This window comes from Pseudophryne corroboree, chromosome 11 (assembly GCF_028390025.1).
Source record: "Pseudophryne corroboree isolate aPseCor3 chromosome 11, aPseCor3.hap2, whole genome shotgun sequence".
NCBI lineage: Eukaryota > Metazoa > Chordata > Amphibia > Anura > Myobatrachidae > Pseudophryne > Pseudophryne corroboree.
In genome coordinates this window covers 123,716,270-123,742,347 of record NC_086454.1, presented here as the reverse complement: position 1 = coordinate 123,742,347, position 26,078 = coordinate 123,716,270, and the positions used below count along the sequence as shown (strand labels likewise).

The 26,078-nt window shown below is 46.6% G+C and overlaps 2 protein-coding genes across 4 annotated transcripts in view; one reads left to right on the top strand and one right to left on the bottom strand.

The window, feature by feature from the left end:
* LOC134969083 (uncharacterized) overlaps positions 1 to 18,857 on the bottom strand; it is a 42,245-nt gene extending 23,388 nt beyond the window's left edge. The window contains exon 1 of the mRNA XM_063944786.1: positions 18,679 to 18,857. The gene's annotated coding sequence lies outside the window, so the exon portion shown is untranslated. The remainder of the gene's footprint in view (positions 1 to 18,678) is intronic.
* The window catches only part of DRD4 (dopamine receptor D4), a 174,290-nt gene that overhangs the window by 32,134 nt on the left and 116,078 nt on the right, over positions 1 to 26,078 (top strand). For 2 of the 3 annotated variants that reach the window (XM_063944788.1, XM_063944787.1), the window contains exon 3: positions 22,116 to 22,681. In XM_063944788.1, the coding sequence (XP_063800858.1) occupies positions 22,116 to 22,681 (566 nt within the window). Of the gene's footprint in view, positions 1 to 22,115; positions 22,682 to 24,533; positions 24,597 to 26,078 lie in introns of those variants that run through there. The other variant, XM_063944789.1, reaches the window with a different exon arrangement.

Here is a 26,078-nt window from a genome sequence, read left to right as displayed (position 1 = left end):
AGGGGCATGATACTGGCATTCAGGACAGGAAGAACAATATTCAGACACTTCTTTATAAACCCCTGGCCAAAAGAACCTTTGTAAAACTCTTTCAGTGGTTTTTTCTGCCCCTAAATGTCCTGCGGTAACGTGACTATGAGCTAAATCTAGTACCGTTCTCCGATAAGGCTGGGGAACTACCAGCTGTTCTACCACATCCTCACCCCTTTTGACAATGTGGTACAAGAGCTCATTACAGATGGCCATGTGGGGATACGTAACCCTGTCACCTGGTACCACAGGTTCCCCATTAACAATCTTAACATTCTCTCTAGCCTTTATTAAGGTAGGATCCTTTAACTGTTCAGACGCAAACAGATCCTTCTTTACCTCCAGGTCAGGCACGCTTTCAGTTCTAACTACTATGTCTCTGTTCCCGGCAAGAGGGTCCTCACTGGACTCCCCATCTGTCACTTCCCCAGCCAAACTAGCAAAAGGCAAAGGGCCAGAAAGTTCCGAAGACCCACGTACATCCATAAAATCACCGGTATTATCAACTGGCTTTTTACTTCTCACATCTGTTGATAACCGTGATTCCCACAGTTTCCAAAAATGAGGAAAATCCCTCCCTATTATGGCCTCATGCACCAAGGTAGGGACCAGTCCCACTTTAACCATTGCTGACCCACAACAAGTTTCTATATTCACCTCAGCAGTGGCATAATGTTGGGTATCCCCATGTATGCAAGTTACCCCAATAGGTATTTGCTGGACCTTTAAGGGGTTCACTAACCCAGCTTTCACGAGGGTAACTAAACTTCCTGAATCTAGCAAGGCCTCTACCCGGTTACCCTCTAAGAACACATCACACATTTGTTTTTCCAGCTCAGGTGAAGGTACCACAGTACAGGCTAACCTAGCAAAGAAAGACATTCTGCGACATTCAAAGGCAGCATCACATTGCATGGGTTCTTGCATGACTGGGCAATTGGCAACAACATGACCTGGCATACCACATCTAAAACATTTAACCACACGATTATCAACCCGTTTGGGCAACATAGACCGTTCTAGCCCCATTGGCCTGTCTCCAGGGCCAGTGTTTACAGTCTCTCCAGCCTTGCGTTCTCTTAACCGCCCAGCAACGTTTTCCCACGGAACAGTCTTACCAGTCTTTACTGAAGGGCGCTGTCGAGGATCTATGGGTTGCTGGGTGGTCATCAGTAGTTCCTCTGCTGCCAAATACCGCTCTACCATGTCTACTAATTGGTCAGCAGTACCCGGGTTTCCATGGCTCACCCACTTGCGCAGGACCATGGGCAAAGATCTCAAGTAGCGGTCCATGACGACTCTTTCAACCATCTGGGGACCAGTTAATGTCTCTGGCTGTAGCCATTTTTTTGTTAGCTGAATAAGGTCGTGCATCTGAGAGCGCGGAGGCTTCTCCATGGCGTACACCCAACGGTGCACCCGTTGTGCTCGTACTGACAGCGTGACTCCCAGGCGGGTCAGGATCTCAGTCTTTAGTTTATCATAGTCCCGAGCCTCAGCAGGGCTTAAATCAAAGTACGCTTTTTGGGGCTCACCTGACAGAAAAGGTGCCAGCAGACTGGCCCACTGTGCTTTTGGCCAGTTCTCACGCTCTGCAGTCCTTTCAAACGTGGTCAAGTAGGCCTCCACATCGTCAGCCTCTGTCATTTTCTGCAAGAAGTGACTGGCCCGTATAGAACTAGAGCTGGTCGGAGCACTGACGGCCACATCTCCAATCCGGGCTGCAAGGCTCTGCACCACTTCTGTTAAGGCCTCTCTATCCTGACGCTGTTGCCGGTAAAGTTCGTCAATAGCCACCTGCTGCTGTCTCCTATTTTCCTCCATTGCCACCTGCTGCTGTCGGTTGGCCTCCTGCTGAGCCGCTGTAGCTTGCAGCAAGGCTTTAAGCAGATCCTCCATGTCGACAGATTTTTCAGGCGGCTTTGTAGCTGCTTTCACCCAAGACATATATCAAACCCTCAGGGGTGAGTCTCAGTAACTTCACACTGGGCTGTATCTGCATAAACCACCGTTTTCTGCAGGCCTCACAAAGCTGCTGCTTTCACTTATGCGCAGAACGGGGTTGCTTGCATTCTCCACCAAGTTGTAACACTGTAGGGGTGCAAGGCGCCTTTTCCTGGGGAATATGGTAGCACGCAGCAGCTGAGGAACAACACAAGTCCAGTTTCTGGTACAACTGACCCCGGCCAGTTTTATTGAAACAGAAAATAAAACAAACCCCAAAATAAAAATACCTTGCCTGTCCGGCACTAACTAAACATAAGATATTCCTAACTGTCACTAAACAAAACACAGAGTTCTTCAGTACATACTGTATAGCTCACTTGCATCAGAAAGCGTGTCTCTCACACACAGATCCCTCAGCCTTCCCAGGCAGTCTGCCCATACTAATCAGGTTAGCAGCACTATAACACACTTACACAGCTGAAACCCTGATTAGCCCTCTGTGAGGCCAAAGACCCGAACTGGGCCCAATGTCTAGAACTCGCCTTATCTCTCTCTCAGAGCCTTTACCCAGCTTTTACAGCAAACTGAAAAGGTTCAGACAAAACAAAAAGCATTTTTCCTAGAAGTTAACATTTTCTAAAACATGTAAGACAAGAACCTGGGACAAATATACCTGCCCTCAAACACTATCCCAGTGTTCTTGTCACAATTGGATTACCTACACTAATGTTTTGGATAATGATTGTATGGGACAATGGCGAAATAAAATATTATGATACATATATAACATTTCATTTTAGCAACCTCCAGATCTTTTTTTCCTATATCCCCTTATCAAGAATTTATTGTACATTGGTCCTGATCTAGCTTTATTTGCTGAAGTTCAGAGATCGCTATTTGGTGATTTCCGCACTTCTGTATATGCACGCACGCCACTACGACTTAAATTGCGATCACATGCTATCGCAGTCTAAGAGCCGGTGGGGGGCAGTGACAAGGCGGCATTGCAGCGTTTTGTGGGCTTCAATGCAGGGTTAGGGGGGCGCAGTCCGGACAATGGAGGCATGTCTGGACCATTTGCAGGGCAAGCTGTAACGACTGCTTGACATCACACTCAGCCGCTGTGACTCAAAACATGGTGGCCTGGTGAAGGCAGGGGGCTACCCTAAAGATGCGAGTGCTTCGCTGTTTAGCAAAGCTCTCGCGTTTTAGTAGGGGGAAGGACCCTGCATGCAGGGCGTCCTTGCCCTGTGCTGGGCAGCCCCCTGCATGCTAGTGGAAGGAGTTGTAGTTTTGCAAATTTTCGCTGAATTAGGCCCATTATATATAATTGCTGCATAGTTTTATCCATGGTACTATGGCATATTCTAATTGTGAATGGTATCCCCGTCTACCAGAGATCGATGGTGACTGTCAAATCTTAACATCATATTCCGATCAGTTGGTTTAACAAACAGAGCTGTTTACAATTTGCTATTATTTAAAGTGATACATCAAGGAAATTGAAATTGAGTCTGTATGCATAGGGAAGGTCAATTTAGAAGGGAAATTAGAATTATTATGCATCGAGTAGATCAATAAATGCCTCTCTACTCCCTGTCTAGATAATAAAGAGGTCATCTATGTACCTCCATTAAAGCCATACATGTTTTGCAATATCAGAGTTGGGGGGAAAAATATTTTTCTACATGATGCATAAAGACATTTGCTTATGATGGGGCCACACTGGATCCCATCACACAGCCTGCTAATTGCCAATAGAAGCATTTGTCATAATAAAAATAATTTCTGGCAAGTACCAAATTCAATAATTGCAAAAAAAAGTTCTTGTCTCAGACCAGTATACAAAGGGTTATTATCAATAAACTGTTTGCTATTTACAGAAATAGGATGTAAACCATCAATAAGTAATGTAAAGATATTCTGGATACACAGCTGTCAAATAAAATCCAAAAAGATAGAAATAGGTTGGTATAAAGAACCCCTTGCTGAGATAATGGGATGACCTGGGGGACTTGGTAAACTTTTGTGCACTTTTGGAAGAGTATACAAAAATGGAACAATAGGAAATTCTACAGACAACCCTTTAGGGTTGGATCATTATAAATACGTACATAATTTTATAGACATTGTAGATGAGGCTAAAATGTCTCATGAAAGAGCACGCGGGACATACAGGTCGTCATAGCTGCTAAATTCTAGGCGTATGATACATTAAATGGTAACCTCTTGTTCTAGATTTCTCCAGTGAACAATACTGTACTTATTTCATGTGCTAAATCTCTTTAAGTATGTGAAAGTTACATTCCTACTGATTTTTGGCTATACAATCTTTCATTGTGTTTTTAATCTCTTCTGATCTCTTAGCAACTATAAAAATGATTTATATGAAAAGAACAATCCAGCTGATGTACTTACAATACGTTCTTAAATAAAATGAATACCGATATAATTCTGAAAAATAAGATTATGCTTTTAAGTAATCAGAGGATTTGTGTCTTCACTGAGGAATCTGACTGTGGCTGACAGACACCTCTGCAGGCAGGAACGTTAAGGTGGAGAGGAATGAAAGATGATTTACCTTACCACCTCTTGGTATAACTATACAGCTCAAAGATCTTCATACTAGGGTAGTCAGACAAAGGCTACTATTATGAATCATGAAATCACTAAGGCAGTAAAGCACAGTTGTAAAAAAATAACAGTAATTCATTTTAAATTAATCTTCAAATAATTAAAACAAGAGGTGAATAGCACGTTGGTTGTTGTTATTCCTAAGTGAATTGGGTGATATATGAAATCAGTTTAGGTGTGCTTAAAATAGCCGCTGGTTATTTTACATGATGAATGAACTGCCAACAAAGGAAACTGTGACCATATTATCTATATAGCTGATGTATATTCAGGATTCTAGGCACTAGCAGACTAAAAGCTGTAGCTGAGACAGATACTTTGTGTTAGTGGAAGTCTGTAACAGAAATAATTATACACTTGTGTGTATGGGAAGACTCATTGAGATCATGGAAATAACCCAAATTCCATGTCACTTCATTAAGGATTTTCTACTTCTTTCAAAGTCCCACTTTTAGTTATGCGGTCCATAGTGTTGTCCAAAGAAACCCACTGAGCCCCCTGCAACAACTGTGGTTTCAGCACTCCCTGTGCTCACCGTCTTCTCCTATTGCCACAAAGAAGGAGATGTCTCAAACCTTCTAAAGAGGACAACTGAAGTATTTTCCCACAACAACCAACTAGCTTCTAGTTAGTAGTGTATAGAGGCCCTCATTCCGAGTTGTTCACTCGGTAAATTTCTTCGCATCGCAGCGATTTTCCGCTTAGTGCGCATGCACAATGTTCGCACTGCGACTGCGCCAAGTAAATCTGCTATGAAGTTAGGTATTTTACTCACGGCTTTTTCTTCGTTCTGGTGATCGTAATGTGATTGACAGGAAGTGGGTGTTTCTGGGCGGAAACAGGCCGTTTTATGGGAGTGTGTGAAAAAACGCTACCGTTTCTGGGAAAAACGCGGGAGTGGCTGGAGAAACGGAGGAGTGTCTGGGCGAACGCTGGGTGTGTTTGTGACGTCAAACCAGGAACGACAAGCACTGAACTGATCGCAGATGCCGAGTAAGGTTGAAGTTACTCAGAAACTGCTAAGACTTGTGTAATCGCAATATTGAGAATCTTTCGTTCGCAATTTTACTATGCTAAGATTCACTCCCAGTAGGCGGCGGCTTAGCGTGTGCAATGCTGCTAAAAACAGCTTGCGAGCGAACAACTCGGAATGACCCCCAGAGTGTATTAGATTAATGATAGCTGGAAGTGATTAGTTACTGTGGGCAACAAACATATAGTAAGGAAACAAAAAAAGGTTTGGACAAAAGGTGCATACATACGGTTAGATTCGGGCTAACCCCGATTCTCATTGTGCGATAGGGACTAGGTCGGTATCGCAAGTATATAATGACTGTGCTTGCGATACTGACTTTGTCCGATTTTGGCTAAGTATCAATCTTTTCTACGAGATAGTCAAAATTAACTTGTCTGTCTAGGCTTGCGATGCAGACCACGCGGGACCGCGCATCAGCATCGCATCGGGATCGCAAGGTGACTTTCACCTTGCGATCTGCACTAACTTTCCTTACAATTTTGACTATATAGCTTACTTTTTTGCATGAATAAAAGGAAATAAAAAATTTCTATCAACCGCTGTGCTTTTATGCCACCTTCAGATATCCACCAAATGTTGTACAGCACATGTAAAAAAATCCAAAAATTAAATAGTGTACTAGTATTCAAAACTAACTCACAAAATCAATTTAATATGCACTTACAATAAAAATGCATTTATGCCTCAAGTTGGGTACATACGCGGGGTAAATTGATTACGCTGATGGAGCATAAAGACAGATAATATTGCCTTTGAACCTCACTTATTCACCTTTCTCTTACGTCCTAGAGGATGCTGGGGACTCCGTAAGGACCATGGGGTATAGACGGGCTCCGCAGGAGATAGGGCACCTAAAAAGAACTTTGACTATGGGTGTGCACTGGCTCCTCCCTCTATGCCCCTCCTCCAGACCTCAGTTAGATCTTGTGCCCAGAGGAGAATGGGTGCACTGCAGAGAGCTCTCCGGAGTTTTCTGTGGGAAAAGAATTTTGTTAGGTTTTTTATTTTCAGGGAGTCCTGTTGGCAACAGGCTCCCTGCATCGTGGGACCGAGGAGAGAGAAGCAGAGCTGGCTTGTCAAGTTGGGCACTGCTTCTAAGGCTACTGGATACCATTAGCTCCAGAGGGAGTCGGAACACAGGTCTCACCTGGGGTTCGTCCCGGAGCCGCGCCGCCGTCCTCCTCACAGATGCCGAAGGTAGAAGCGGATAGAGAAGACAGAAGACATCTTAGGCGGCAGAAGACATCAGATCTTCATGAGGTAAGGGGCTCCCACACACACACACAGAGCAGCACTGAAGGGTGCAGGGCGCAGGGGGGGGCGCCCTGGGCAGCAATAAACCTCACATTTTGGCAGAAATACAGTGGTATTAGACTGCGGAGGCAGTAAATCGCTGTTCCCCCGCCATTTTATTGAAAAATCACTGGGACCGAAGCCCGCCGTCGGGTGGGCGGGGCTTGATCCTCAGCACTAACCAGCGCCATTTTCTCCACAGAAGCTGCATGAGAAAAAAAACGCTGGCTCCCTGGTTTCTCCCCTGCTGAACACAGGCTGGAAAGAAGAGGAGGGGGGCACTTTGGCGACGCAGTGAGTGGGAATTGACATAGTATATATAAAAAAGCGCTATCTGGATTTATTTATTTTTTTCCCAGTGTTGTTAAGCGCTGGTGTTTGCTGGCATACTCTTTCTCTGTCTCTCCTTAGGACCTGGTTGGGGTTTTGTCCCCTTATAGGTTAATCCCTGTGTGTGTGGGGTGTCGGTACGTGTGTGTCGACATGTCTGAGGCGGAAGGCTTCTCCAAGGAGGAGGTGGAGCAAATGAGTGGTGTGTCCACGTCGGTTGTGCCGACTCCAGATTGGATGGACATGTGGCATACGTTGCATGCAAGTGTGGCATCTTTACATAAAAGGCTTGATAAGGCTGGTTTAGGGGGGACATCAGGCGGTCAATCCTCAGATTGGACCGACTCACAGGGCCCGTCGGGGTCGCAAAAGCGTCCCTTAACACAAGACACTACTACCGACACGGATTCTGATTCCAGTGTCGACTTTGACGAAGTAAAATTGCACCCTAGCGTGACTAAAACCATTCAGTGTATGATTGTGGCAATAAGGGATGTGTTGCATATTGTGGATGAACCCTCGGTCCCCGACACAAGGGTACACATGTTTAAGGAAAAGAAACAGATTATTAATTTTCCCACATCTCATGAATTAAATGAGTTCTTTGGAAAAGCTTGGGAGACTCCGGATAAGAGACCGCAGATCCCCAAAATAATTTTTATGGCATACCCTTTCCCTAAGCAGGACAGGGAGATTTGGGAATCACCCCACACTGTGGACAAGGCCCTGACGCACTTGTCCAAGAAAGTGGCGCTACCGTCTCCTGACACAGCGGCCCTTAAGGACCCTGCAGATCGCAGGCAAGAAACTACCTTAAAGGGTATTTATTCTCATACGGGTGCTGTGTTAAGACCGACGATTGCGTCGGCATGGGTGTGTAGCGCAATTGCAGCTTGGACAGATGAGCTGACAGATCAACTTGATACTATGGATAAGGATACTATATTCCTAACTCTAGCCCATATAAAAGACTCAGTCTTATTTATGAGGGATGCTCAAAGGGACATTGGATTGCTAGCTTCTAGGGCCAATGCCATGTCTATCTTAGCGAGAAGATCCTTATGGACTCCCCAATGGACAGGTGATGCGGATTCCAAAAAACATATAGAAGTACTACCCTATAAGGGTGAGGTATTGTTTGGGGATGGGCTGACGGACCTGGTTTCCACAGCTACAGCAGGTAAATCAAATTTTTTACCATATATTCCCCAACAGCAAAAGAAAGCAACACCCTATCAGATGCAGTCCTTTCGGTCGCACAAGTCCAAAAGAGGTCGGGGATCCTCTTTCCTCGCCAGAGGTAAGGGCAGAGGCAAGAGAGCACCTACTTTGGCAGGTGCCCAGGAACAAAAGTCCTCCCCGGCTGCTCCAAAAACCACAGCATGACGCTGGGACTCCCCTGAGGGAGTCCGCACCGGTGGGGGCACGTCTTCGACTTTTCAGTCAGGCCTGGGTCAGTTCGGACCTGAATCCCTGGGTGTTGGAAATAGTTTCCCAGGGTTACAAATTGGAATTCGAGGAGGTGCCCCCGAGCCGATTTTTCAAATCGGTCTTACCAGCTTCCACATCGGAAAGGGATGTAGTGTTAGCTGCAATTCAAGCGCTGTATATGCAGCATGTGATAATCAAGGTTCCCCTGCACCAGCAGGGAAGAGGTTACTATTCAACCCTATTTGTGGTCCCGAAACCGGACGGTACGGTCAGACCGATTTTGAATCTGAAATCCCTAAACCTGTACATAAAAAGATTCAAATTCAAAATGGAATCTCTCAGAGCAATAATAGCCAACATGGAGGAGGGGGAGTTTATGGTGTCTCTGGACATAAAGGATGCGTACCTTCGTGTCCCCATATATGCCCCCCACCAGGAATACCTGAGATTCGCTGTACAGGATTGTCATTACCAATTTCAGACGTTGCCGTTTGGACTTTCCACGGCCCCGAGGATTTTCACCAAGATAATGGCGGAAATTATGGTGGTCCTGCGCAAGCATGGAGTCACAATTATCCCATACTTGGACGATCTCCTGATAAAAGCGAGATCAAGAGAGAAATTGCTGAGCAGTGTGGCGCTCTCTCTGAGAGTGCTCCAGCCACACGGTTGGATTCTAAATCTACTGAAGTCACAGTTGATTCCGACAACTCGACTACCATTCCTAGGTATGATACTGGATACGGAACAAATGAAGGTCTTCCTCCCAATAGAGAAAGCCCAAGACATCCAGAACATGGTCAGAGACCTGCTAAAACCGAAAAGGGTGTCAGTTCACCAATGCATTCGAGTTCTGGGGAAAATGGTGGCGGCCTACGAGGCCATTCCCTTCGGAAGGTTCCATGCAAGGACTTTTCAATGGGATCTTCTGGACAAGTGGTCCGGGTCCCATCTGCATTTACATCGGAAAATAACTCTGTCCCTAGGAACCAGAGTGTCCCTCCTGTGGTGGTTGCAAAGTGCTCACCTGCTGGAGGGTCGCCGGTTCGGGATTCAGGACTGGATCCTGGTTACCACGGACGCGAGCATCCGAGGATGGGGAGCGGTCACACAGGGAAAGACTTTTCAGGGTCTTTGGTCAGACCAGGAGTCCTGTCTACACATCAATGTGTTGGAACTCAGGGCCATTTACAACGGCCTTCGACAAGTGGAGAGTTTTCTTCGAAACCTTCCGGTTCTGATTCAATCAGACAATGTCACAGCAGTGGCTCATGTGAACCGCCAAAGCGGGACAAGAAGCAGAGTCGTGATGGCGGAAGCCACAAGGATCCTTCGCTCGCCGGAAAATCATGTAAGCGCTCTGTCGGCTGTCTTCATTCCGGGAGTGGACAACTGGGAAGCAGACTTCCTCAGCAGACACGATCTCCATCCAGGAGAGTGGGGACTTCATCAAGAAGTCTTTGCAGACGTAACACGTCTTTGGGGAACTCCTCAAATAGACATGATGGCGTCACGCCTCAACAAAAAACTTCGGAGGTATTGCGCCAGGTCTCGGGACCCTCAGGCAGTAGCAGTAGACGCACTGGTAACACCGTGGGTGTTCGAATCGGTCTACGTGTTCCCTCCTCTTCCTCTCATCACGAAAGTGTTGAGTATAATAAGACGAAGAAGAGTACAGACAATACTGGTTGTCCCAGACTGGCCTCGAAGGGCTTGGTACTCGGATCTACAAGAGATGCTCACAGGAGACCCCTGGCCTCTTCCTCTGAGGGAAGACCTGTTGCAGCAGGGGCTCTGTGTATTTCAAGACTTACCGCGGTTACGTTTGACGGCATGGCGGTTGAACGCCGAATCCTAGCAAAAAAGGGGATTCCGGAAGAGGTCATCCCTACTTTAATAAAGGCTAGGAAGGAGGTGACGATAAAACATTATCACCGTATCTGGCGAAAGTATGTGTCTTGGTGTGAGACCAAGAATGCACCTACGGAAGATTTTCATTTGGGTCGTCTTCTCCACTTCCTACAGACAGGAGTGGATATGGGCCTGAAATTAGGCTCGGTTAAGGTACAGATTTCGGCCCTCTCGATTTTCTTTCAGAAGGAATTGGCTTCTCTTCCAGAAGTCCAGACGTTTGTAAAGGGAGTGCTGCACATCCAGCCCCCTTTTGTGCCTCCAGTGGCACCATGGGACCTGAACGTGGTGTTGCAGTTCCTAAAATCACACTGGTTTGAACCGCTTAACAAGGTTGAGTTGAAATTTCTTACCTGGAAGGTGGTAATGTTGTTGGCCTTAGCAATGGCAAGATGAGTGTCAGAATTTGCGGCTCTATCACACAAGAGCCCCTACTTGATTTTTCATGTGGATCGAGCTGAATTGAGGACACGTCCGCAATTTTTGCTTAAAGTGGTATCGTCGTTCCATATGAATCAACCTATTGTGGTGCCTGTGGCTACCGGTGACCTGGAGGATTCCAGATCCCTGGACCTAGTCAGGGCCTTAAAAATTTATGTAGACAGGACGGCTAGAATTAGGAAAACAGAGGCTCTGTTTGTCCTGTATGCGGCCAATAAGATTGGCGCTCCTGCTTCAAAGCAGACTATTGCTCGCTGGATCTGTAATACGATTCAGCAGGCTCACTCTACGGCGGGATTGCCGGTACCAAATTTGGTTAAGGCCCATTCCAATAGGAAGGTGGGCTCTTCTTGGGCGGCTGCCCGAGGCGTCTCGGCTTTACAACTTTGCCGAGCGGCGACTTGGTCGGGGTCAAACACTTTTGCTAAATTCTACAAGTTTGATACCCTGGCTGATGAGGACCTAGCGTTTGCTCAGTCGGTGCTGCAGAGTCGTCCGCACTCTCCCGCCCGATTGGATGCTTTGGTATAAACCCCATGGTCCTTACGGAGTCCCCAGCATCCTCTAGGACGTAAGAGAAAATAAGATTTTAAACCTACCGGTAAATCTATTTCTCCTAGTCCGTAGAGGATGCTGGGCGCCCGTCCCAGTGCGGAAACTCTGCAAGACTTGTATATAGTTGTTGCTTACATAAGGGTTATGTTACAGTTGACATCGGTCTTGGACCGTTACTGTTGTTTTTGTTCATACTGTTAACTGGTTATGTATGTTCCAGGTTACATGGTATGATTGGTGTGGGCTGGTATGAATCTTGCCCTTGGATTGCTAAATCCTGCCTTGTATTGTCCATCTCCTCTGGGCACAGTTCTCTAACTGAGGTCTGGAGGAGGGGCATAGAGGGAGGAGCCAGTGCACACCCATAGTCAAAGTTCTTTTTAGGTGCCCTATCTCCCGCGAGCCCGTCTATACCCCATGGTCCTTACGGAGTCCCCAGCATCCTCTACGGACTAGTAGAAATAGATTTACCGGTAGGTTTAAAATCTTATTTCTCTAACGTCCTAGTGGATGCTGGGGACTCCGTAAGGACCATGGGGAATAGCGGGCTCCGCAGGAGACTGGGCACTCTAAAGAAAGATTTAGTACTATCTGGTGTGCACTGGTTCCTCCCTCTATGCCCCTCCTCCAGACCTCAGTTAGAATCTGTGCCCGGCCAGAGCTGGGTGCTCCTAGTGGGCTCTCCTGAGCTTGCTAGAAAAGAAAGTATTTTGTCAGGTTTTTTATTTTCAGAGAGCTTCTGCTGGCAACAGACTCTCTGCTACGTGGGACTGAGGGGAGAGAAGCAAACCTACTCACTGCAGCTAAGTTGCGCTTCTTAGGCTACTGGACACCATTAGCTCCAGAGGGATCGAACACAGGTACCTAACCTTGATCGTCCGTTCCCGGAGCCGCGCCGCCGTCCCCCTCGCAGAGCCAGAAGTACAGAAGCAGCAGAAGCAAGAAGACATCGAAATCGGCGGCAGAAGACTCCTGTCTTCACTTAAGGTAGCGCACAGCACTGCAGCTGTGCGCCATTGCTCCCACAGCACACCCGCACACTCCGGTCACTGTAGGGTGCAGGGCGCAGGGGGGGGCGCCCTGGGCAGCAATTAAGATACCTTTTGGCAAAATTATACATATATACAGTCAGGCACTGTATATGTGTACGAGCCCCCGCCATTATTTTTACACAGAAACGGGACAGAAGCCCGCCGCTGAGGGGGCGGGGCCTTCTTCCTCAGCACTCACCAGCGCCATTTTCTCTCCACAGATCCGCTGAGAGAAGCTCCCCAGGCTCTCCCCTGCAATAGAAGAGGGTAAAAAGAGAGGGGGGCATATAAATTTGGTGCAAAAACAATATATACAGCAGCTACTGGGTTAACACTAAGTTACTGTGTGATTCCTGGGTCACATAGCGCTGGGGTGTGTGCTGGCATACTCTCTCTCTGTCTCTCCAAAGGGCCTTGTGGGGGAACTGTCTTCAAATAGAGCATCCCCTGTGTGTGTGGTGTGTCGGTACGTGTGTGTCGACATGTCTGAGGTAAAAGGCTCCCCTAAGGAGGAGATAGCGCAAATATGTGTGTGAGAGGGTGTCTCCGTCGACAACGCCGACACCTGTTTGGATATGTGTAAGTGCTGAGGTGAATTTATTGCACAAAAGATTAGAGAACAGACAGGAAATCTACCCATGTCTGTCCCTATGTCACAGAGACCTTCAGAGTCTCACAATGCTCACTATCCAAAATAATAAACACTGATATCGACACGGAGTTTGACTCCAGTGTCGACTACGATAATGCAAAGTTACAGCCAAAATGGCTGAAAGGTATTCAATATATGATTATTGTAATAAAAGATGATTTGCATATCACTGATGACTCATTTGTCCCTGACACAAGGGTACACATGTTAAGGGGAACAAAGCTGAGGTAAATTTCCCTCCTCTCATGAGGAAAAAGAGCGGGAATCTCTAGACAAGAGACTGCAGCTTCCCACAAAAAAATTCTCAGGCAGTATCCTTTCCCCACTAGGGCCAGGATGTGATGGGAATCTTCCCCTAGGGTGTCACGTTTGCACAGAAGGTAGCACTAGCTATTCTCTGGTATCCTGCAGATAGCGTGCACATTCTAGTACGCTACTCAGACCGGCGATTGTGTCGGCATGGGTTTATAGCGCGGTGGCAGCGTGGACAGGTACCTTATCAGCAGAGATTGAGACCCTAGTAGGCATATAGATATATATATATGTATATATAGAGATATATATATATTGAAGATGCTGTCTTAAGAGATAGGTATATATATATATATATATATAAAACATGCCCAAAGAGACATGAGTATACTGGGTCCTAGAGTCAAAGCTATGTCGATTTCTGCTTGACGTGTCCTGTAGAATAAGCAATGGAACAGCTAGTTCCCAGGGAAGTCCTCCCCGAACTCTGCAAAAAATCCACTGCATGTCGCTGGAGCTCCACAGGCGGAGCTAGGCCCGGTGGGGGCACGCTTTCGTAAGTTCAGCCACAAGTGGGTTCACTCCCTATTAGATCCATGGGCAATAGATGTTGTGTCTCCGGGATACAAGCTGGATCAGGAGAAGATGCCTCCTCACTGACGGCCCTGCCGGCTTCCCCCTGCGAGAGGGTAACAGGGTTAACTGCAATTCACAAGTTGTATTTTCAACAGGTGGTGGTCAAGGTTCCCTTCCTTCGACAAGGAGGGGGTTATTATTCCACCAGGTTGTAGTCCCGAAACCGGAAGGTTCGGTCAGACCCATATTGAATTTAAAATCCCTGAACATATACCTGGAAAGGTTCAAGTGCAAGATGAAATCGCTAAGAGCGGTCATTGCAAGCCTAAAAAAGGGGGAGATTTTATGGTGTCTCGGGGCAAAAGGGATGCATACCTTCGTGTCCCCATTTATCCACCTAATCAGGCGTACCTCAGAATTGCGGTACAGAATTGTCATTACCAATTTCTGACGTGGCCGGTTGGTCTCTCCACGGCCTTGAGAATATTCACCAAGGTAATGGCGGAAATGATGGTGCTCCTGCGGAAGCAAGGTGTCACTATTATCACGTACTTGGACGATCTCCTCATAAAAGCGAGATCAAGAGAGCAGTTGCTGAACAGCGTATCGCTTTCTCCGGAAGTGAAACGGCAACACGGCTGGATTCTTTATATTCCAAAGTCGCAGTTGGTTCTTACAGCTCATCTGCCTCTTCTAGGCATGATCCTAGACACAGACCAGAAAAAGGTTTATTTCCTGATAGAGAGAGCTCAGGAGCTCGTGACACTGGTCAGGAATCTATTAAAACTAAAACAGGTGTCAGTGCATCACTGCACTCGAGTCCTGGGAAGGAGGGTGGCATCATACGAGGCCATTCCCTTCGGCAGGTTCCATACCTTCCAATGGGACTTACTGGACAAGTGGTCCGGATCACATCTTCGGATGCATCGGTTAATCACCCTATCCCCCAGAGCAAGGGTGTCTCTCCTGTGGTGACTGCAGAGTGCTCACCTTCTCGAAGGTCGCACATTCGGCATTCAGGACTGGGTCCTGGTGACCACGGATGCAAGCCTCCGAGGGTGGGGGGCAGTCACACAGGGAAGAAATTTCCAAGGGCTGTGGTCAAGGCAGGAGACTTGCCTTCACATCAATATCCTGGAACTAAGGGCCATATACAACGCCCTAAGTCAAGCGGAGACCCTGCTTCGCGACCAACCGGTTCTGATCCAGTCAGACAATATCACCGCAGTGGCTCATGTAAACCGCCAAGGCGGCACAAGGAGCAGGGTGGCGATGGTAGAAGCCACCAGAATTCTTCGCTGGGCGGAGAATCACGTAAGCACACTGTCAGCAGTGTTCATTCCGGGAGTGGACAACTGGGAAGCAGACTTCCTCAGCAGGCACGACCTCCACCCGGGAGAGTGGGGACTTCACCAAGAAGTCTTCACGCAGATTGCAAATCAACGGGAACTGCCACAGGTGGACATGATGGCGTCCCGCCTCGACAAAAAGCTAAAATGGTATTGCGCCAGGTCAAGGGACCCTCAGGCGATAGCTGTGGACGCACTAGTAACACCGTGGGTGTTCCAGTCGGTCTATGTGTTTCCTCCTCTTCCTCTCATACCAAAGGTGCTGAGAATTGTAAGAAAAAGAGGAGTGAGAACAATACTCATTGTTCCGGATTGGCCATGAAGGACTTGATACCCGGAACTGCAAGAAATGCTCACAGAGGAACCATGGCCTCTGCCTCTCAGACAGGACCTGTTGCAACAAGGGCCCTGTCTGTTCCAAGACTTACCGCAGCTGCGTTTGACGGCATGGCGGTTGAACGCCGGTTCCTAGCGGAAAAAGGCATTCCGGATGAAGTTATTCCTACGCTGATAAAGGCTAGGAAGGACGTGACAGCAAAGCATTATCACCGTATATGGCGAAAATATGTGCTTGGTGTGAGGCCAGGAAGGCCCTACAGAAGAATTCCAGCTGGGTCGATTCCTGCACTTCCTACAGTCAGGAGTGACTATGGGCCTATAATTAGGGTCCATACAGGTCCAGATTTCGGCCCTATCCATTTTCTTTCAAAGAGAACTGGCTTCACTGCCTGAGGTTCAGACGTTTGTTAAGGGAGTGCTGCATATTCAGCGCCCTTTTGTGCCATCAGTGGCACTTTGGGATCTTAACGTGGTGTTGGGTTTCCTGAAATCCCACTGGTTTGAGCCACTTAAGACTGTGGAGCTAAAGTATCTCACGTGGAAAGTGGTCATGCTGTTGGCCTTAGCTTCGGCTAGGCATGTGTCAGAATTGGCGGCTTTGTCATGTAAAAGCCCCTATCTGGTTTTCCAGATGGACAGGGCAGAATTGCGGACTCGTCCGCAATTTCTGCAAAAGGTGGTGTCATCTTTTCATTTGACCAACCTATTGTGGTGCCTGCGGCTACTTGTGACTTGGAAGATTCCAAGTTGCTTGACGTAGTCCGGGCTTTGAAGAATTATGTAACCAGAACGGCTGGGGTCAGGAAGACTGACTTGCTGTTTATCCTGTATGCATCCAACAAAGTGGGTTCTCCTGCTTCAAAGCAAGCTATTGCTCGCTGGATCTGTAACACGATTCAGCAGGCTCAATCTGCAACTGGATTGCCGTATCCAAAATCAGTGAAAGCCCTTTCCACAAGGAAGGTGGGCTCTTCTTGGGCGGCTGCCCGAGGGGTCTCGGCATTGCAGCTTTGCCGAGCTGCTACTTGGTCGGGTTCAAACACATTTGCAAAATTCTACAAGTTTGATACCCTGGCTAAGGAGGACCTTGTGTTTGCCCATTCGGTGCTGCAGAGTCATCCGCACTCTCCCGCCCGTTTGGGAGCTTTGGTATAATCCCCATGGTCCTTACGGAGTCCCCAGCATCCACTAGGACGTTAGAGAAAATAAGATTTTACTCACCGGTAAATCTATTTCTCGTAGTCCGTAGTGGATGCTGGGCGCCCGTCCCAAGTGCGGACTTCTTCTGCAATACTTGTATATAGTTATTGCTTAACTAAGGGTTATTTTATGGTTGCATCAGGTTTATCTGATGCTCTGTTTATGGTTATGTAGCATCGGTTGAGTGATGCTCAGTTGTTGTTCATACGGTTAACTGGGTAAGTTGTACAGTGTGATTGGTGTGGCTGGTATAAGTCTTACCCTGGATTCCAAAATCCTTTCCTTGTAATGTCAGCTCTTCCGGGCACAGTTTCCTTAACTGAGGTCTGGAGGAGGGGCATAGAGGGAGGAGCCAGTGCACATCAGATAGTACTAAATCTTTCTTTAGAGTGCCCAGTCTCCTGCTGAGCCCGCTATTCCCCATGGTCCTTACGGAGTCCCCAGCATCCACTACGGACTACGAGAAATAGATTTACCGGTGAGTAAAATCTTATTTTTTACTGCTTCTCAAGATAATTGTTTTTTTCTGGAATCTGTGCTGCATCTTTTTGTCACCTATATTGCTGACATTGGGGTCGATTCAATTCGGCAACAGATGAATAGCGCCGGGAATTAGCTCCCGACGCTATTCAATTCAGCTACTAGTTACCCGCAATTGTCGGGAATTCTTATCTCACCCCCGGGGGGTGAGAGAAGAAAACCGACAAAAGTGCTGCCGCGCGGCTGGCGCGAGGCTGATTCTGTCGGGAATCGGCATCGCCGCGGGTAGTTAAGTCGGAGAGTGCCCGTTCTCCCGACAAAACTACATGTTAAGTCGGCGAGAACGGGCATTTGCCGACTTAACTTTAGCTGAATTGAATAGCGTCGGGAGCTAATTCCCGGCGCTATTCATCTGTTGCCGAATTGAATCGACCCCATTGAATTATAATCTAATTACATTTGTATAGTATGTGTATTGTAATAATTTGCCTCTTCTGGATTCACTAAAAACATTTTTTTTTAAATCATATAAATGAGCATACCACCACAAACATGTGGATCTATTAAGCCTCGTACCAGTCAGTGTTGTAAAGTCAGGCACATCACATTAGCCCAAAGAATTCCCGGGACCCAGGTGCAGAGTGAAGGACTGCTTCCAGGTGAAGTCCATAGGGGGTTGTACAATGCTGCTCCCCCAATCCTGCAGTAAATAGTTCTTTCTCTTTATTTATGCAATTTTGTTAGTGTTTTACTTTCGAGTGTTGCTAGTTTTGAAATAATGGCTCCCATTTATCAAGCCTTGGAGAGTGATAAATAGCACGGTGGTAAAGCACCAGCCAATCAGCTCCTAACTTTCATGTCACAGGCTGTGTTTGAAAAATGACAGGATCTGGTTAACTGGTACTTTATCACTGTACAATATATCACTCTCCAAGGCTTGATAAATGTGGGCCATTGTTTTTAAACAGCAGTTGATTGGAGTGCTGGTTTTGGGTTATAACATGTAAGTTTACTTTTTAATTTATAACTGAACCTTTTAAAATGATACATAAATGCCATCTGTTGGCTGCCAAAGAGCCATAAATATTGACTGTTGTTGCTTTCTTTCCCTATGACATTTCACTGACATCTAGTTATAATTATCTTTAGAAGTAAATGAATATCCAGTTATTGTAATTGTAAGCTGCTTACCAAAGTTGAAACTGCTTGTTTAGCTTAATTCCGAAATGACTAGAAATGTGACAGGGTGGGAGCAGCTAAGGTGACCAGCAGTGGCGGATCTTGCCACGGGCAAGCAGGACTTTTGCCCGGGGCGCCGCCTTCCGGAGGGCGCTGGCGCCATCCGGAGGGCGCCGCACCGTGGCAAGATCCGCCACTGCTGCCCGCTGTGTCCCTGTCCGCCTCCGCTGCCGTCCCCGTCCCCATCCCCGTCGCCGTCCCCATCCCCGTCCCCGTCCGCCTCCTGAAGGGAACTAGACGCTATGCGTCTAGTTTCCCTTCGTGGAGAGTAACTTTGCTGAGCGGTGCGCAATGACGTCATCGCGCACCGCACAGCAAAGGTCCTCTCTACGAAGGGAACTAGACTCATAGCGTCTAGTTTCCCTTCGTGGAGAGGACCTTTTGCTGTGCGGTGCGCGATGACGTCATCGCGCACCGCTCAGCATTCAAGCGGCGCTTTTAATGTACAGGGGGCGTAATTGACCACGCCCCCTGTATTAGGCCACGCCCCATTTCCTGCCCGGGGCGCAGAGCGCCCTTGAACCGGCCCTGGTGACCAGGTATATGCCGAGTCCATTTGTTAGTATGTGTATATATAAAATATGTCTAGAAACTCAGACGGCAAAGGATAGCCTGTATTAAAACATATCACCAACATTTAGGGGTGCAAGTCTTTTCTATACAGTATCAGGGGGAGATGTACTAAGCCTGAAAAGTGATAAATATCACTGTGATAAAGCACCAGCCAATCGGCTCCTAACTGCCATGTCACAGGCTGTGTTTGAAAAATGACAGTTAGGAGCCGATTGGCTGGTGCTTTATCACAGTGATATTTATCACTTTTCAAGCTTAGTACATCTGGCCCTCAGTGTGGTACAAGGGTCCTGATGTATTATTCACCCTGCGCAGGCACTGCAGGGTACTCGCTTCTCCCCAGCTCACCCTCTGCCACGAATTTATGCCATCTGCACTTGTCAGTCTCAGGACAGACATGCACGAATATCATATATTTATGTGTATATATAAATATATATATATATATATATATATATATATATATTTATTTATTATTACTATTTTTTTAAATATATATTTTTTTTTATTTTTTTTAGGGATGTGCACCAGCCCCATCATAGGTTTTGGTTTTGGATCTATATCTCCTTCGTGTTTCCTTAATTTTCAGACAATTTTGACCACCTCACAGCTCACAATTTTATTCACCAAGACCAAAGGTTGACTAAACTAAGCAGCAGAGCAGCGGCACAAACACACGTCAGTTATTTCTGGTTAAAAATGTTAGGAATATTAGTAATGTATTAGCAATAACCAATCACACTAACTTACAAGTACATTCAATAGAAAACAATCAAACACAGAAATTTACTAACAATCGTGCGTGCAGCATCATTGCGCTAAACAAAAAAGAAACATCAATCATGTGTAAAATAGCAACAGCACAGCAGACATGAATGCCCCCTAGACAGGTGCACATGCCCGCAGCACATGCCTATTCTCAGTGCCCAATCTGTATTTCCCTCCTGGGGGCACTGGGCCACTGATGAATGTCACACTGTGCCCATGTAAAGCACCAATCAGTCAGCCTTTTTGTTTAGGAGTTCCCCAAAATATCCCTAACCATAAAAACAGTGTGAGTCAGATAAAGCGCGGGACAGACACCATGCACGCTACAGTTCGGGTCGGATACAGGGACTAATTCAGACCTGATCGGTGCTGTGCATTTTCATACAGCAGCAATCAGGTCTGAACAGCGTATGCGCCAACGCCGCAGTGCGCCAGCGCATGCCAGACAGCATACGGCTGTCTTAGCCCTGCGATCGCTTCTGCCTGATTGACAGGTAGAGAAAGTCGCTGGGCAGGAGGGGGCGGGCTGGCGGCGCTCGGCCGCCGTTTAGGGGGCGCGGTCCGGGCAATGCAGGCATGCCCGGACCGTTGGGGGGGTGGGCAGCGGCGGCTGTGTGACATCACACGCAGCTGCTGTGACCAGCACAGCGACGAGTAGCTCCCTGCCAGAGCGCAGGAGCTACGCTGCCAGGGAGCTACTCTTCAAGTACAGAAGCATCGCCACTGTGCGATGCTTTTGTACTTGTGCGACAGGGTAGGGCCTGACGTGCTGGGTGTCCTCCCGCATGTCAGTGTGCCTATTCGTAGATGTGCTAAATTTAGCATACAATCAGGTCTGAATTAGGTCCACAGTGCAGGATATAATGGGGGTTGGATATAGTGTGGGTTGGATATGGTGCCGGTCGGTTCCAGTGCGGGATATAGTGTGGGTTGAATACAGTGCAGGATATAGTGTGGGATGAATACAGTGCAAGTTGGATACAGTGCATTTAATGTGATGGTAGTGTCAGCAATGCAGGAGGTGTCCTCAGTGCAGGGGTTGATGGCGGTGTCCTCAGTGCGGGGGGCGCTAGCGGTATTGATGTGTCGGCGGTGTCCACAGTGCAGGAGTTCTGGTGGTGGTTTTGGTATAGCGTGCCGGTGGTGTTACAGAGCAGGGGTGACATCAGTGCCAGCAATCTTAGTGCGTGGGTGCTGGCAGTGTTGGTGAGCTCAGTGTAGAAGGGGGCTCTAGCACGGGTCGCAGCCGTGTCAGGCTCCCGGCTGCGACCTGTGCTAGCAAGTGGAAAAGGGGTATTAATGAACTTAAACTGTAATGCAGGTTTATTCAGTAAACACACAGGTGTCTTGGATGTATTATTGTAATAGGTAATTGGCCCAGTATATAAGACAAGGTAACACATAAATGGTAGCGGTACTTATCAGTCTGTTTGTGTAGCTGCAGTATATCAGCAGAAGTTGTCTCCGGTGGTAAGGGGTGGAGGAGTGCACTGCATACTCCCGCTGTGAAGAAGGTGCGCCACCTGGCTCTGTGATAGCTCCGAAGGGGCGGTACATGCAGGAAGCATTGTAAGTCTCTCACTGAGCTCCGCTCCCGGTCTCAGCTCTACACGCACTCTCTGTTCCTAAGATGGAGGATCAAAGAATACATCACACTAAGTTCCGCCTCCGAGAGACACTGGCACAAGGGGACAAACACTAGGGGATGCGCCCATAGGATTCTATAGTAGAATGAGACAGACACAGAGCGCATCATCTACTAACAGAGAGAAGGACCACCATGAAGAAATTTCCTGGCACCTCCCACCTTGATCTTACCCTCAAGTATAAGTGTAGATTAGTGGTATTGCCCATAGCAACTAATAATTTTTTGGCTTTTGTTTTCTACATGGCAGTAGAAATAATAGTATCTCATTGATTGCTGCATGTAACTGCAAAACTTCCATTTCTGCACGCAGTTACTTACAGAAGCATTTTCAAATATGTCCCTCAATATGAATTGTTTATAGTTACTTTTGTTTAACAAAATATTGTTCTCTATTATTCAGGTTCATAGCTGTGTCCATCCCTTTGAACTACAATAGGCGGCAGGTGGATAATCGCCAGCTTTTCCTTCTCTCCACCACATGGATTTTTGCCTTTGCTGTGGCTTCCCCAGTCATTTTTGGACTTAATAATGTTAAAGACCGGGATCCCTCTGAGTGTAAGCTGGAAGACAATAATTACGTGGTTTACTCCTCTGTGTGCTCTTTTTTTATTCCATGCCCAATAATGGTAGTTCTGTATTGCGCCATGTTTCACGGACTCCGCAAATGGGAAGAAACCAGAAAGACCAAGTTACGGAGTCACATGTCCCCGAGGCATAAACCACCAAGTCAGACTTTAATATTTGATAGGATTGATCGGATACCTGCAGACAGAAAGCTGGATGATAGTCATCTATATGACCAGCCAGACTGCCCCTTCTCCAAAGCCTATGTGGATAATGGCCATGGGATACAAGCTGTAGCCTACCCTCACCTCAAATACTCGTCAAACTCGGAGCCAGAAAGGAAGCACTCAAAGATCAACGGGCGGGAGAGAAAAGCTATGAGGGTGCTTCCAGTTGTTGTGGGTGAGTTAGAATTTGATATTATTTATCCCTTATAAATGTGCTGTGAGCAGAGAAACAATTACATTGAAAACACAATTACTTCACTATACAAAGTACAAAAAGTACCTTATAATGGGATCGACTAAACAGTGAAATAAGATTTAAAAAATATAAATAAATCATGACTTAGTGACAGTAGAACTCAATGACACAATGGTGGGAAGACAGAAAAGGTCCTTGACAATAACCTTGAATGGGAATGCAAAGGGAACATGGATAGAGCCAGGAGAACAAGAGAGAAGACGCCCCTGCTCGTGAGAGATTGCAGACTAAAGGGGAGAGGCTTGATAAATCTGTGCTTTAGGGCCCGATTCAGCGCGGATTGCAGAAGTGCTGATATCAATATTCTGCAATTTCAGCACTTCTGTGCATGCGCGTACTCCGCTGTGCCCACATGTGCGATCGCAGTCCAAGTCTCAGCAGAGAGTGGGAACGGGGCATCGATGCAGCGTTTTGTAGGCATCAATGTGCCATTCTGGGGGGCACGGCCGGAAAACGGAGGCGTGTCTGGACTGTTTGTGGAACGGGCCGTGGTGGGTGCGTGAAGTCACAAGCAGCCCCTGCAACCCAAAACATGACTGCCCGGCGACTGCCTTCTGCGTAGGCAGGGGGCAACTCTTAAGATGTTAGCGCATCGCTGTATAGTGTTGTGCTGGCATTTCAGCGGGGGGGGGGGGAGGGGGACGCAGCATGTGGAGCAAGGTGTCCTTGCCCTGTATTGCCCACCCCTCCCACTGCAAGATACTGCGGCCCACGGGCAAGACAGCGGGACTGTCCTCGAATAGCGGGAATGACCCGCTAGAATTGAGATGGTTGGGAGGTATGCATCATTACCTGTCCACACTCCAGACCTGACCTATTTTTTCTCCCTTTATTCATAAGCTCATTAGGTGACCTTTGAATTCACTAATGCTTACATTATACTCCTATATAATGCTCCTAGAAAAAAATGTTTTCTATCTGTATCAAATCACAACTGTATGCAAGAATTGCTTCTATGAAGGGCACGGAAATCCTCAGTCACAATATTTATTGATATTGGGCACAACAGCAAAATGTACCTAGGCACCACAGGATTACACTGGGATGCCCCCTTTATCCACATACACAGGGGTGTAGCTACCATAGGTGCAGGGAGTGTAGCTGCTATAGGGCCCAGAGCTGAGAGGGGCCCACCTTCTCTCTCAAAGAAAATTGCATGTGTTATATAGATTTTTTACCATTCAAACTTTTGTCCATGGGGCATACAATATATCTAGTTATGCTGCTATACCTGCTCGTTGTAATGTGCTATAAAATGAACTGGAGGGCATTATAATGTTACATAATACAGTATGAACCGGGGCACTGTAATGTAGCACAATATGAAGTGGAGGCACTACAGTGTATAGTGTAGCATAATATAAAGTGGTGACACTGTCATTTTGCATAATGTGAACTGGGGACATTGTATGTCATAATGTGAATTGGGAGTACTGTGTTGTTAATGTTGCACAATATGAACTAGAGACACTGCATGTCATAATGTGAATTGGGGGTACTGTGCTGCATAATGTGTACTGGCAGCTCTAAATTGTGGCATAATGTGAACTATGGGACTACCATTCTTCAGTAACACTGGGTCTGGGGCTAAGCTATTAAAATATACTTTTATATAGATAGATATGTATGTATATAGCCTTTGTGAAAAAACTCATTGCACTATCAAGCAATTACTTCTGCACAGAGTGCTGGTACTTAATTATGTTGCATAAATCTTCATATAGAACCCGCACATCTACTTTGTTAATGGCAAAATGTATTTGTAAATCAGCAGGAAAATGTACATAAAGTGCATACAGTATATATTGACAGCCAGAGACAAGACGGTAAATCGTGAGTATACTTAACAAGCAAGTCAGAGTGGTCAGTTTACGTAGCCCAGCACCGAGATATATATATATATATATATATATATATATACTGTGTAAAAGTTTAAGGGGTCTATTTATTAACATTATTTTTACTAAACAAAATGTGAAAAAGGGTGTTTTCACACCCTTTTCACATTATTTTAGTATCACTTAAATGTATTAAAGGGCTTTTGGAGCAGTTTTCATGAAAATCTGCTCCAAACCCTTGGATTCCCTTTTTTTTTTTTTTTTGTAATCAGAACGCATTTCCCAAACTTATAATGGGAAATGCGATCTGGGCCGAATTTACTAAATAAAAAAGTGAAAAAACCCTGCAATGAGCCCTTTGTTAATTAGTCCATCTCCAGCTGGCGTTATCACGGGGATCATTGCGCGATTCCTACTTCTGCACAGCTTTCTCTGCCATCCGGCAGAGAAAGCTGTACGGGGACCGGGCTCCGGTAATCAGGTATGTGTGTCCAAAGGGGGGGAAGTTTGGCCCACCAGCGGCGGTAGCGGCGATGTCAGCGGTGGCGGCGCATGCGCAGCAGGAAATCGGGGTATTTTTTTTTTAAATACCCCGATACTGTTGCTGATTGTCTACCCCGATACTGTTGCTGATTGTCTTTGCTGGGACAGAGCTAGCTTGCAAGCTCTGTACCTGCATGCGATAATCGATACATCCATGCAAAGTAATCAATTATCACAGTGAAGATTGGCTCGATCTTATCACATGCCATCCGCATCCTTGGATGCGGATGGAGATAAATCAGAGAAATGCTGCAAAGAATGCTTAAAAACATAGAGTTGTTAATAGTTTATTTTTATCAATCAACAAAATGTAAAGTGAATGAACAGAAGAGAAATCTAAATCAAATCAATATTTGGGGTGACCACCCCTTGCCTTCAAAACAGCATCAATTCTTCTAGATACACTTGCACAAAATCAGGGATTTTGTAGGATTATAGTCAGGTGTATAATTAACCAGTCATACCAAACAGGTGATAATGATCATAATTTTCATATATAGATTGAAACACATTCATTAACAGAAACAGATGTGTAGGAGGCTTAACACTGGGTGAGGAACAGCCAAACTCTGATTGTGAAAGACGGTTTCATGTCAAATGTCATACACCATGGCAAGACTGAGCACAGCAACAAGACACAAGGTAGTTATACTGCATTAGCAAGGTCTCGTCCAGTTTCAAGATATGCTGCTCAAGCTCTGGGGTTTCAAGATATGCTGCTCAAGGTCTGGAGTTTCAAGATATGCTGCTCAAGCTCTGGAGTTTCAAGATATGCTGCTCAAGCTCTGGAGTTTCAAGATATGCTACTCAAGCTCTGGAGTTTCAAGATATGCTGCTCAAGCTCTGGGGTTTCAAGATATGCTGTTCAAGCTCTTTTGAAGAAGTACAAAGAAACGGGCAACGTTGAGGACCACAGACGCAGTTGACAGCCAAGT